The following is a 14,698-nucleotide window of genomic DNA, read 5'->3' on the forward strand; positions in this document are numbered from 1 at the left end:
GTGACTTGTTTGTGAGTGATAGTCGGTTGACAACTTATAAGCATCAAAAAGAGATTTTCAGCCAATCAAAATCTTGTGGTCCAAATGCATTTTAGATTAGTTCTGTCAGTCTAAACTCTATAAAAATTGTTGTGGAGCTAGAACATTATGAAGAACAGTTTTTCAGGTCCACAAAGACATGCACGCTTTAAATTTACCATTAAGCCTAGCATCACATTACACAGGGTAAAATAATCATTGAACGTGTGAAAGTTTTTCTCAGTAAGTATGTTTTTAATATTTCTTTTGACATGAAATTCACAGATGTCAGTAACATACCAAGTAACCCACACATACAAATAAATCTAAGTAAATTAGTACACAAATACATTTATAGGCATTTTCAGATTCTTACCAAGAAGGTCTTGGTACATTTTTCCATTTATCATTCCTTTAGGTAAACAAAGTCTGCCAATACTGTCTTGTGTAGGACAGCTAACACTGTGATGTTCCCACAAGCAAACATCCCTTTTAAGTGTTCGTAACGCATATTTAAATCTAGTTGTTTTTTTGTTTTGTTTTACTCAACGTTCCTCTTAAACCTTTAAATGTTAGTTGTTTTTCTGGTTTTGTTTGTTTTTCCCAGAATACAGATTGATCCTGGCAATGAAAATCACATCTCTTCAGTAATAGCTTATACACTTCGACTTGCCATTACAACTGATTTTAAAATCCATCATCGCATTTAAACCCGTTAATGACTTAGCCTCGTCTCATTGTTCCCAAATATTCCACTAGAAGTCTTAGCTCCCAGTTTGCAGATCTTAAATGAGATCCAAGGCTTCTAGTCAGTGAGCATGTCTGGGTGTTCAGTCCAGGAAACCTCTCAGTGTGCGAGGCTTTAAGTAAAATTTTAATTGCATTTTATTTTTAACTAACATCTACTCTTTGCCTTGGTTTGTAATCTTTGTTTTTGTTCTGCCTTTGCTGTCTCAAACAATATGGGCTGAACCAAAGTTGTGTTTCATTAATAAAAAATAATTTTATTTTATGATTTGTCTTTAACAATGAGTAGATTTATCATTGATTTTGGACAGTTAGTAACCATACAATCAGGTGAAAGGAAATACGAGGTGACATGTGCTTAATGTCACAATCTGTTATGCTTATCATCAAACATAAAAACACACTGGGAAGTAAGCATATTTCATGTCTTCTTTGATGAGGTTTCAATCATTAAAAAAATGAAAACCTCTTTTTTAATTAATAGCACACACCATGCCTCCATAAGCACCTCACCCTGCTGTCGGTCAGATCGTAAATCTTCTGGCTGATGTAAGTGACGTCAGGTTTAGGCTCGTTGTGTGCGGCACGGCGGGAGATGTTCCTATTGGGCTTGGACAGACGCAGGACAGAGCCCTCTAAGCGAACGTAAACAGAGTGGGTCAGGGTGGCGTGGTACATCTCTGGGTCGTAGCTGTGGATCTCATTCATCCAGCCCTGAACGATTGAGAACAAAAAAAGGTTTCTTTAATAACACTGCTAAAGGCGTTTCTACATCTCAGTTGCATATAAGCAGGCAGATAGATAGGCAGATGGATGGATGGATGGATGGATGGATGGATGGATGGATGGATGGATGGATGGATGGATGGATGGACAGACAACACATCCACAGAGCTCCTGACTGAACTAAACATTTCTCTACTTACTCTCTGCAAAGTTTGATTGGTCTGACTGAGAATATAAAACAAATGTGGTGATGCTCTAATCAACATTTGAAGTGCTTTGTTAGGAATATATGGAACAATCAGATATCTGATGTATGATGGAGCTAGATCATTAAGGGCTTTATATGTGAAAAGGAAAATTTTAAATTCTATTCTGGATTTAACAGGGAGCCAATGAAGGGAAGCTAAAATAGGAGAAATATGATCTCTCTTTTTAATTTTAATCAGAACTCTTGCTGCAGCATTTTTTAAACAGCTGAATGCTTTTAGCTGCATTTGTGTACATCCTGATAGTAAAGAATTACAATAGTCCAGCCTTGAAGTAACAAATGCATGGACTAGTTTTTTAGGGTCACTCTTGGATAGGATATTTCTAATTTTGCCAATGTTCCGAAGGTGAAAGAGGGAAATCCTGGAAACCTGTTTAATATGGGATTTAAATGACATGTCCTGGTCAAAAAAACACCAAGGTTTTTTACTTTATTACCGGAGGTCAATTTAATGCCTTCCACATTAATTGATTGACTAAGCAGTTTCTACAGGTCCTTCTCAAAATATTAGCATATTGTGATAAAGTTAATTATTTTCCATAATGTAATGATGAAAATTTAACATTCATATATTTTATATTCATTGCACACTAACTGAAATATTTCAGGTCTTTTATTGTCTTAATATGGATGATTTTGGCATACAGCTCATGAAAACCCAAAATTCCTATCTCACAAAATTAGCATATCATTAAAAGGGTCTCTAAACGAGCTATGAACCTAATCATCTGAATCAACGAGTTAACTCTAAACACCTGCAAAAGATTCCTGAGGCCTTTAAAACTCCCAGCCTGGTTCATCACTCAAAACCCCAATCATGGGTAAGACTGCCAACCTGACTGCTGTCCAGAAGGCCACTATTGACACCCTCAAGCAAGAGGGTAAGACACAGAAAGAAATTTCTGAATGAATAGGCTGTTCCCAGAGTGCTGTATCAAGGCACCTCAGTGGGAAGTCTGTGGGAAGGAAAAGGTATGGCAGAAAACGCTGCACAACGAGAAGAGGTGACCGGACCCTGAGGAAGATTGTGGAGAAGGGCCGATTCCAGACTTTGGGGGACCTGCGGAAGCAGTGGACTGAGTCTGGAGTAGAAACATCCAGAGCCACCGTGCACAGGCGTGTGCAGGAAATGGGCTACAGGTGCCGCATTCCCCAGGTCAAGCCACTTTTGAACCAGAAACAGCGGCAGAAGCGCCTGACCTGGGCTACAGAGAAGCAGCACTGGACTGTTGCTCAGTGGTCCAAAGTACTTTTTCAGATGAAAGCAAATTCTGCATGTCATTCGGAAATCAAGGTGCCAGAGTCTGGAGGAAGACTGGGGAGAAGGAAATGCCAAAATGCCAGAAGTCCAGTGTCAAGTACCCACAGTCAGTGATGGTCTGGGGTGCCGTGTCAGCTGCTGGTGTTGGTCCACTGTGTTTTATCAAGGGCAGGGTCAATGCAGCTAGCTATCAGGAGATTTTGGAGCACTTCATGCTTCCATCTGCTGAAAAGCTTTATGGAGATGAAGATTTCATTTTTCAGCACGACCTGGCACCTGCTCACAGTGCCAAAACCACTGGTAAATGGTTTACTGACCATGGTATCACTGTGCTCAATTGGCCTGCCAACTCTCCTGACCTGAACCCCATAGAGAATCTGTGGGATATTGTGAAGAGAACGTTGAGAGACTCAAGACCCAACACTCTGGATGAGCTAAAGGTCGCTATCGAAGCATCCTCCATAAGACCTCAGCAGTGCAACAGGCTGATTGTCTCCATGCCACGCCGCATTGAAGCAGTCATTTCTGCCAAAGGATTCCCGACCAAGTATTGAGTGCATAACTGTACATGATTATTTGAAGGTTGACGTTTTTTGTATTAAAAACACTTTTCTTTTATTGGTCGGATGAAATATGCAAATTTTGTGAGATAGGAATTTTGGGTTTTCATGAGCTGTATGCCACAATCATCCGTATTAAGACAATAAAAGACCTGAAATATTTCAGTTAATGTGCAATGAATATAAAATATATGAATGTTAAATTTTCATCATAACATTATGGAAAATAATTAACTTTATCACAATATGCTAATATTTTGAGAAGGACCTGTATTTCAACAACTCCGGTCCAAAGACCACAACTTCTTTCTTGTCTGAATTTAGAAGCAGAAAATCTAAAGTGATCCAAGTGTTTATGTCTTCAAGACATGTCTGTAGGCTATCTAACTGGTTGTATTCACCAGGATTTATGGATAAATACAGCTGAGTATCATCAGCATAACAGTGGAAATGCATCCCATGCTGCCTGATAATTTTATCTATTGGAAGCACAGAGAACTGGCCCAAGCACTGAACCCTGTGGTACTCCACAATTAACCCTGGAGTTTGAAGATGATTTATCATTTACATGAATGAACTGGAATCACTCAGACAAATAAGATTTAAACCAGCCTAATGCTGTTTCCCTGATCCCTACAGCATGTTGCAGCCTTTCTAACAGAATATTGTGATCAACAGTGTCCAATGCAGCACTGAGATCTAACAGGACAAGCTCAAACACAAGTCCATTATCTGAGGCTAGGAAAATATCATGATTGACTTTCACTATCGCTGTTTCTGTAATATGATGAGCTCTGAAACCATGACTGAAACTCTTCACATTGCTGTCTAAATGCTAACACACTTGATTAGCAACTATTTTCTCAAGAATTTTAGATAAGAATGGAAGACTGGATATAGGTCTGTAATTTAGTAAGCCATTTTGGTCAAGCGAAGGTAAAGGTTTAATTACAGCTACTTAAAAGTCTGTGGTACATATCCATTCACTAAGGATAGATTATCCATATCGAAAATGGGGATGATAATCAAAGGAAACACTTCCTTAAATAATTTGTTTAGGATTGGGTCTAACATACAAGTTGAAGGCTTAGATGAAGCTAATACTTTTGATAACTCAGGAAGCTCCACAGGATCAAAACAGTCCAAACACAGATCAGGTTCTACAGTTATTTCCAATGTTGTCTCACTTGCTGAGGATGAAGTAATCATCTTCGGGAGTATGCCAATAATTTTATTTTTAACAGAATCAATTTTATTTAAAAAGAATCCCATAAAGTCATGGCTGCTGAGAGCTAAGGGAATGGATGGCTCAACAGAGCTATGACACTGTGTAGCAACTGTACTAAAGAGAAACCAAGGATTATTCTTGTCCTCTTCTATTAATGATGATACATAAGCTGTTCTAGCTTGGCGAAGTGTTTTTTTTATACAACAGTAGACTGTTTTTCCAGATTAAGTAGGAGTCCTGTAGGTGTGTAGAGCATGTTCTCTCTAATTTTCTAACATTGTGCTTTAAAGTACGCAGCTCTGAATTAAACCAGGGAGCCAGTCTCCTGTAAATAATTACCTTCTTTTTCAAGGGGGCTGCATTGTCTAATGCACCACACAGTGAGGAGGTAACACTGTGAACAAGAGAATCAATTTCTGAAGGGGAAGAAACAAAATTATTGCCCTCATCTGTGTTTTTCTGTGATAATGGGGAAATTAAAAATGAAACAGATTCTTTAAAGGTTGTCACAGCGTCGTCTGATAATGATCTACTATAATGAAATTTTCTTTAAGGTGTTGAGTGCACAGTTAAATGAAACTCAAAGGTTATTAAAAATGATCAGACAGGACAGGGTTATGAGCAAGTATTGTTATTTCTTTACACTCAATGCCAGCAAACCTACCCACCTTTGTTTTCATTTTCTGGACCTTGTGCTGACATACAAGGTCCAGAGAATGAAGACAACGGTGGGTAGGTTTGTTAATGTTTTGAGCAAAGCCAATTGAGTCTAAGACAACATTAAAGGCTATATTTAGGCTATCACTTTCAGTGTCAGCATGAATGTTAAAATCCCCCACTATAATAACCTTATCTGTATTTAACACTAAATCAGATAAAGAGTCTGAGTGCACGTTAAGTGCAGCAACAGAAAATATGTGTTTTAGCAGCAACAGAAAATATGTGTTTTAACATGTTTATGTGTAGAGATGCCACAGCAAATTGAAATCAGATCAAATTGAAAGTGCCATCACACACGAAACAATGCAGCGAATGCAACAGTGAAAACAGGAAGTACGGCATACCATCTCATACGCCTTCACAAGGCTTTTTACATTGGCTTTAGCATTTATAAGATTGGATACAATTTGATTCATGTATTACACCTTCAAACGCAAAGAAAATCATAGCGCAAAGCTTATCTATTTAAGTGGAAAATGTAGTGCTTTTTAAGACAAAGTGAAGTTACAGTGAAGGGAGGAAATGTGTGAAAATGCAAAATATGAACTTCGGAGGAACAGCAGTTCATCCTGCTATCTTTGGAATAGGCCCCGCAAACGCCCAGAAAGTGTAAATCTACAAACAACTATCCCAAGTTATGAGAAAACAGTGGAAGGATGAAGTAAAATGTGCTGCACTGATGGGGTCTTTGAAAGCTTTTGGGGCAGTTCTCTTCCTAAACAGTAGGAGCTGCTACTGCTGCCCTTACAATGCACTTGCTTTGTACACGGGTGCCACTGAATAACTTCACTTCCTTGGTAGTTACACTCAAGTAAAACTACGACAAACCCTATATAAAACAAAATCATTGATTTTGAAGCTTTAGTTCAACCCTTATTCAAATATTTGAAAGTTATAACATTACCTTGTTTAGTTTTTATCATTTTCTATATTTATTATTTATTCACAATGCCTTAAGTAAGGTCACAACAGAAAACGTTCATCAATCATGGCAGCCAGCAGAAAATGAAATGGCATGAAATGAAACAGAACAACCATATTTACCAGAAGATTTGCCATTGAAAGGCAGTTTTGCTAAAGGAAAAACTTCTTCCCCTGAAGCTAGGTGCTCCCGTACCTTTATAAAAGCAAGATTGTCTCTTGAATTGATTTCTTGAATTTCCATCCAATGGCCCTGTGAATGTTTTATTGTCCCTATCTGAGTATCAGTGTGGTGCTTTGTCTGACCCTCACCTTGAATATTCCTGGTTCTTTGACATCCAGCTGGGGAACATTTCGCTGGTCTTTTCTCCATCTCCCTGTTCTGGTCCCTGATGAGGAGCATCGAGGAGCAGACAGCCAAAGGACCAGCAGGGCCAGCATGAACCCAACTATTATCCCATGCAACACAGAACATAAACATGGAGGCACTGGAAGAACTAAGTACCAATACAACAACTGTGTTAAGAAGATGAGGCCAGTCACAGGCACATTGTCCACTTCTTCCTCCAGTCTCTCATCCTCTGCATCCAGTTCACTGCCCAAACCAGTGCTACCAGTATAGGGCTGCTGGGACATGGATCGTTCCCCATCTGGTGTCTCTGTATCCATACACAACTCGAAGTCCTCTGTGTACAGTTCACAGAAGTCCTCATCTTCCTGTCGAGCAACGAGGGCTGACATGGAGCAGCGTCCCAGAGTGAGAGAAGGAGACCTGTGGAGAGTAGATGACGAGGCCTGAGTAAGACCTGCCGCGAGTGATAGTGATGGGAAAAAGGAAAAAGATGAGTCGGGGCCCTTTTCCGTAGGAGTCTCCTCCTCTTCTTCCCCTTCAGCTCCTTCTTCTTTGATGCTATAGTTGTTAGTTTCTGTGTGTCCATTTACCGCAGTTACTCCACTGAGCTCCGATGCACTGGAGGAGAGGGATTTAGGCCGATGAGCTGCACTCCCAGCAGCTCCTACAACAGACTCATCCCCAATAATCTTACTAAACAGCTGCAAGGGATCTGACATCACTTCTGACAACCGCCTCTTGGTGTCCTCAATCCTGGCTTCCACCTCCTGGACCTTAAAGAAGGATCTCCCATCTGGGGACATAATAGGAGAAGAGGGGGCTGTTTTGGAGTCTCCACCTGTTTGAGTGACTGCAACAGGGCAGGAAGACAAACGAGGCTGGGAAAACTGCTTGAACAGCTGCATGTTGCGAGGTGGAGTGCGGTGGGTTGGCTGTATTTGCTGGTGCTGGGGATGGTGCTGAACAGGCCCTTCGTGATGTTCGCCCTTTGAAGTGTCCGTGGAGAGAGACTTAACAAAAGATTTCATTAAGTGTCTGTGTCGGGCGTGTGGGGGTGTGACAGTGGCAATTACAGGAGCAGTTTCTCGAGAGTCGACATCGTTTGACAAAGATCTAACAAGGCTGAGAAAAGGCTTGGAAGAGGAAAGGGCTGCAGACCTACAAGGGGAAGAAGAACTGGAACTAATTAAAGGGGGTTGGGCTGGTCGATCAGATGGCCAGGAGGAGCTGACGGGAGGAGTGGAGCTCAGGTGGGAGTGGGCTAAAACAGGGTTAACAGTCATTGCAAGGGAGGATGTGTGTGGATGTGAGCCCAACAGCTGTGATGGCAGGATAGTGGATGAAACAGGCAGTGGAGCTCCTCTAGAGGAGATCTCCACATGGACAGATTCCAACCCTAGCTCCTCTTTTGCTTCCAAGTCTTTAGCAACACATTGGTCATCGGTGATTTGGCTTTCAGGTCCTGCAGCACCATCAAGAACAGACTTAGCAGCAGGACATCCAACAGATAACCCATAGAGCTCTTCTTCTTCATCCTCCTCCTCTTTTCCCAGAGCAGAGAAGTGAATGGTGATAGTGTCGCGAGAGTGGGAACGCTGCACCTGCAGCCTGGGCCCTGGTGCAGGACGGAGAGGAGGAGTGTCAGCATGCTGGCCACTTCCCTTTTTGCTGCTGCCCTGACTGCTCATCATCACCTTGCACAGGGCTCACAGCCTGCAAATGACAAGAGGGACACAGCAGCAAAGCACTGTTAATGAAAACACTAAAAACAGTTCAACACATAAACAAAAGTAAGGGGCATTGAGATATAATGGTGGATGTGGTGAGATCCCTACAGGAAAGTCCTTCAGCTCTATTCATCCTAATGTGAGTGGACTGGACAAGTATGTCCGGGTTCCTGACCCATTAGCCCTCATTATGTAAAGACGATGCTGGCAGGCTCTCTCTCTCTTCCTTTTCTGCACCAAAGTCAATCACTCACCACACTATGTCAACATGACAAATGGGTTACTTCAGAACAGACAGGCTTTAAGGAGAGTGTTCATCAGCATGTTAGAGGTAGTTTACTCCACCCACAAAAAGGTGTCTTATGAAGTAATGAAACAGAAAGAAGGCTGCTACCATGACTATATGAAATGTTTTGATTAGAGCTTCAAATGTTTAATCTTTGCAAACTTCCTTGGAGATGCTATGGCTACACATTATGATATCTGGCATCTTTGATTAAATCAAGTCATGAGGTTGGGCCTTAATTTAGCTGACCTGTTTGTCCAACACATCCCAACATTGCATGGTTGGACTAAAATTAAAACAATTCTGAGGCCAAATAAAAAATGCAAACTTATATTTTCATGAAACTGCAGAGACCTGCAAGGTTGTTGTCCATGTACACCACCTTGAGGGGTTACTCCTGGGGCTTGGTGGTGGTGCTGAATCAGACACGGCCTGTCATTAATTTAGGTCAACCTTCAATGGGGAAATATCCTTTCTCCACTGTTTGCAGAACCAATGTGCCACTGACACAGCAAGGCAACCAGGCCAAACCTACCAGAAGCCAAGCTGGCTGGATAAGACAATAAAAACTTAAGAGAGAATTAGAAAAGTGGGCAAACATTCAATAAAAAACTAACTAGGACACATTTGATTTTGGTTAAATCTCAGTAAAAGGAGTGCCCATTAAAGTAATTGATGGATTGCTTGAAGTTGTGAAAAGACAACGTCAAGCAAGACTAAGCATATGTAGGACATAATGTTAAAACAAAGTGGCAGTTCAACTCCAAAAGACAGATAAATAAAGTATCTGTTGCATATTCTCAACACACTAGGAGCAAGGTCATTTATCATGCAATGAATTTGCAGAATGAAGCAGTCTTTTTATACGATATCATTGCCTGTTTATTCTACCATGTCATATAGACTCCATCATCCATGGTTAACATTACACACATGGGCTCAGGGAAATACACACTCTGCAAATAGCCTGTGGCTTTCAGGCTGCTGGATTAAAGGCAGAAATTGTTAGGCTGAGTGCAGCGTAGGACCCCAGAATGCAGACGAGCAGGCTGCATGATGGTAAGTGCAAAAGATTTAATCTTTAGAAAAAAACAAAAACTCACTCGAAAGGGGACGCAGGAACAAAACAATAAACAGGCAGGCGAGACAGCATGGCATGATCTGAACACAGGGAGGCATGATCCAAAAAACAAGACATGAACAGAGATGGTGACATGATCTGAAATGTTTCCGCGATGTGTAACTGAACAGGTATGTATTTATGGAGCGTGAACCAGGTGGAGCAAGGAGACAGATTAGCTTGGAGCAGGTGAACCAAATAAAGTTAATTAACAGACAGGAGAGAACAAAACGTGAATGGAGAAAAACAGAGACTCTTGAATACAAACTAGCAGAAACCAGAAAAACATGAAACTTAAGCATAACCAGATCCAAAAACCAAACTTGACAAAACATGAACTAGAAGACAAAAATTAAAGCATTACCAGGAAAATAATAAACAGAAGCATGATTCAAAAACTGTGAGAAACATATAAGAAAAAAACAGAAACCAAACAACCCCAAAATCATAACAGAAATGGTCCGTAATGGAAGAAGGGGGAGGGATGGAGGGAAACATTGCAGTTAGCTTGTGTGATTGCCTGCATTTCGGAGAAAGCCTCAGCTCCCCTTGGGGGTTCTCTGGTTGGCACTGCACCTCCAGAGATTGTATTTAGCCTGGGTGAAATCATAAAGCATTTGACTTTCCTAGTCAACCTTTCTACTTGACTGTGGCACAATGGGGCTTTCTGTATATGTGTGTGTGTTTATTCTGCTATGGCTTTGCTCGGGGCAGATCAGACCGAATGAAAACAAGGGAAGAAAAGATTGTACAAACAAAGCAACTGAAAGGAAGAAAAAGGCCAAAGGGTTTTGAGGAGCCATTAGAAAACCTTTCATGGACAAACTTTTGAAGAAAAATCCTCTTAAAAACAAGAGAAACGGCAATGACTGAGATAGAGAAACAGGAAGGGAGGCAAAGATGTGTGCAAATAAAGGACAGGGGAATAGAAGGAGGAGACAAATGGGCTGGAAGACAGGGCCACTGAGATGGAGGTGGCTGTTGCTATGCCCGATGCCTGGAGGACGATTTGAAACATGGAGAAGGTTGACAGCTTGAGCAGAGAATGACGGTTCCAAGCTTTCCTGGAATCAAGTTCAGCAGGATGCAGTGAAAAGACAAATGAGACAGAGCTTTGCACACTTAATCAATGCAAATAAGGGGTTCTGATGAATAAGTATCCATATTATGAGGGTGGATGAACAATGTATAGCATGCACCTCAATATTTTTTGCTCAGTTTCTTTTCTACACTAAATATTTTTTGTAATTGTTTAAGCTGAATAAAATATCTGATTTCTGCCGCACCTTATGCATTGGGGATTACAAAATCTTCTATTAAGGCCGAAATCACCATTAGAAGGCTATCTTTTTATGTTTGCTGGCACACCCGCAGTTTTAGTTAGTCCCTGTCTTCAAAGCACCACTTTCATTAAAAGCTTTGTGTTTGTTTTAGCTGCTTGTGGACAAGAAGAGGCGAGGAGGCAGGAGGAGAGCAGCTGAGGAAAGAAGAAGAGACTGGCAGTGAGACAAGGCTCATCCAATTAATCAAAGCAAGCAGGGCCACTCTAATCAGCTTAAGCCAGAACCCGGGAGACGAGAGAGAAAGGAAGTGAGGTTAAAAGCAGCAAGGTAAAAGAATGATATACGAGACTGAAGGGCTGTATAAAAGGAAGGTGAATATATGAGACAATTGGGTTCAAGAAAAAAAACTAAAAGAGTTGGAGATAAAACTTTGTAATGACAACTTTACAAAGTAATCTAGAAAATGTTTGCACATTTCAAATTATTTCCCATAATATTCATACCACCACCATAGCTAAAAATAAACATTCAATTACAATTAACACATCTTTCCAAGTTCCCACTGGTGAAGAGGAGAGGCTTACTGAAGCAGAAATAAAAATGTATGTTCCACAGTTTGCTCAGAATGAGTGTAGTCAATTTTTCAAAGAGCTCCTGACTGATTTAACTTGCAGAGTCTTTGCTGGAGTTTCCTTTTATGTGTTACTGCTAAACAAACCAAACCGGATTCACTGAACCTGAGAAATGCAGCAATATTTGTGGTTTTATATGGGCCTGATCTCTATCTCTGTATATGTGATGGAGCTATCTCTACATGTATTAAAAATGTATTGTCCTTTTATACAAAATTGCTTTAGTTTGTTCAGGTTTGCAGGTGTTTATTTAAGCTGAACTGTCTTGATGCCCAACCTCTGCATTTCAATCAATCAGTTGAGGTTCGGACTTTGACTGGGCCATTACGTCAATTCTCTACATTTTCAGACAATCTGTTGCAGATGCGTTGCTGGGTTTGGGATCATTCTCCTTCTGATGGTCGAATTTCAGCCAAGCTTCATCTGTTAGACGTATGGCCTCATAGTTGACTCCAGAATCATCTGACAAATAGAGACAATGGTGAACTCAAGGAATGTAAGGTGCCAAGCTGCCGAACAAACAATAATAACTCCTCCACCATTTGTGGCATTTGGTATTAGGACTTTATGTTGAAAAACATGTTTCTTCTTTGCACTAAACAAAAACATTGTAACTCCAAATATGTAACTTTTCAAGAATTTAAAAAGAACACATCTAAATTTTAGATGGAAACTCATGCTGTTTGGTTGAAGTCACATGCTGTTTTTCATACTTTTCAATAAATCTGTATTATTTAAACCACGGACAGATTTGAAGAGTGATCAATAAAATTGATTTTCAAAAGAAAGCAAAAATAAACTATTTTCCCAGTCTTGAAGAAGTGTATGCGCTTTCTGTCAGCAAAAAAGGCATTTAGGGAATCTTATGGGATTCAGTCATTGAACTGTTACCTAGACTTTCCAATCAACATAACTAAAGGTTGTAACATGTTGAAGAACGCATTCATCTATTTTCTACCACTTATCTGAGATCGGGTCTTGGGGTACCAGGAGGGGAAATCCAGACATTCTCCTCCCAAGCAACCCTCTCCAATTTATTCAGGGAGATCTCAAGGTGTTACCAAGCAAGACAGGAGGGTCTTCCTGGGGGTTCTACGCTCCATGGGAAGTGTAACCCTAAACCACTAAAGGGGGGCGTCCAGGAGTCATTCTGATAAGATGCCCAAGCCACCTCAACATGACTCCTTTTGAAGCAGAGGAGCATCTGCACTACTCAGAACTTTCCCAGGATGATGCAGCTCCTCACTCTTTCTCTACATACTCTGCAAAAACACAGAAATGGTTCTTACCTGAAGGAACAAGGCAGGCAAGACATTTTAGACTTCACAAGAACTAAAGTGCAGAACTCCCAGGAAGTCTTTATAGGTCTCTCCCACTTCAGCCCACACACTTCATATTTCTCAGTCACAACGCAAGAAAAAAGTTCAAGAACTTTCAAACCAGGGCTGCAAGAACAGGATTATGTAATTTTTTCTTGCTAAGTTCCCTGTTCTTGCAGAGTATGTAATGGTCTTAAGACTCTAAGACCCTGTCCATCTATCGCTCAGGAACAAGGCATCAAGATAGTTCCAAGCAAGTGAGCAAATTTTATACAAATATAACCTTTCTGAAAAAGTTTAAGCATAACAACAAAAATCACCAAAGGCTGAACAAATCCTGACCAAATAAAAAAGAAAACAGGCTGGGAAAAAACCTGACAAATAGAAAGTAAGAATGACAGAACGTTCAATGCATCTGCACAAAAAACGGTAATGAGAAAAGGGTGAAATAATCAAGAGAATAACGGCAAAGGGAACATGGCTACCACAGGAGGTGAAAAAGGAGAAGACAACCAAAGCTTTTCATAATCCTGCCCATCTGTACAAACTCTGCAGGGTTTATAAATAACTCTGAGGGGATGTGCTGAACCCTTGACACCATGCTCACATAAAGGACTCATCAAAGCAGACAAAATGCAAGTGGAAAACGTTTTTCATTGCTGAGTGATGGAAAAATTATTGAGAAAGCAAATTAACTCTAATCACAATCTGATCAATACCAAAAAAATCACTGAACATCAAACTACCAAAAAGGCTACAAATATTTATAGTTCCTGTAAATATGTTCTCAAAGATTTTTACTACAATATCCCCAGACCCCTGCACTCAGAAAATACTATTAAAAATACAATTCTATTAAGATATTACCCCATAAAGCTGTTGTTCTTCTTGAAAGGGAATCTCAACATTTTTTACAGTAAACACACAGACAGCCTCAGACTCAGCATTAGTGTCAATATTCTGGTTAAACTGGTAAATTTGGGTAGCAGCAACATGAATAGTGTTTGGCAAGCCCACTTTGTTTTATTACAACCCCAAACTTCAAGGAATTTTATTTAGATTTTACATTTTAGGCCAATGCAAGGTAGCAAAGGTACAATTAAGTGCACAGAATATGACACATGTTTTTTCAATCATAAATTTTCAAGTCTTGACACAGACTCTCAATTGGATTCAGGCCAGGACTTTGACTAGGCCATTCTAACACATGACTGTCCTTTGAGTTGAACCATGCAATAATAGCTCTGACTCTAAGCTTAGGAATGTTGACCTGGTGAACCTCTACCCAGTTGCGTTTTTTTTAGCTCCATCCATCTTTCAATCAACTGTGACCAGTTTCCCTGTCCCTGCTCAGGAAGAGCCTCCTGACAGCATTATGCAGCCACCGCCATGTTTAATAGGATGTAGGTAAATTTTGGTCTAATCTGACCAGAACCCCTTCTTCCACATGTTTGACGTGTCTCCTACATGATTTGTGATAAACTTCAAATAGGACCTAATATGGACCTAACATGATTTTGTTCATGCCAC

General features: G+C 40.4%; 1 protein-coding gene across 3 annotated transcripts in view; it reads right to left on the bottom strand.

Annotated features, from left to right (window-relative positions):
* LOC124862164 (testis-expressed protein 2-like) overlaps positions 1-14,698 on the bottom strand; it is a 67,679-nt gene that overhangs the window by 19,518 nt on the left and 33,463 nt on the right. For all 3 annotated transcript variants that reach the window (XM_047355980.1, XM_047355978.1, XM_047355979.1), the window contains 2 exons: positions 6,762-8,514; positions 1,279-1,479 (listed from right to left, as the gene is read on the bottom strand). In XM_047355980.1, coding sequence (XP_047211936.1) covers positions 1,279-1,479; positions 6,762-8,492 — 1,932 coding nt within the window. In that variant the 5' untranslated portion in view covers positions 8,493-8,514. The remainder of the gene's footprint in view (positions 1-1,278; positions 1,480-6,761; positions 8,515-14,698) is intronic.

The sequence above is a fragment of the Girardinichthys multiradiatus genome, chromosome X, assembly GCF_021462225.1.
Source record: "Girardinichthys multiradiatus isolate DD_20200921_A chromosome X, DD_fGirMul_XY1, whole genome shotgun sequence".
Classification (NCBI taxonomy): Eukaryota; Metazoa; Chordata; class Actinopteri; order Cyprinodontiformes; family Goodeidae; genus Girardinichthys; species Girardinichthys multiradiatus.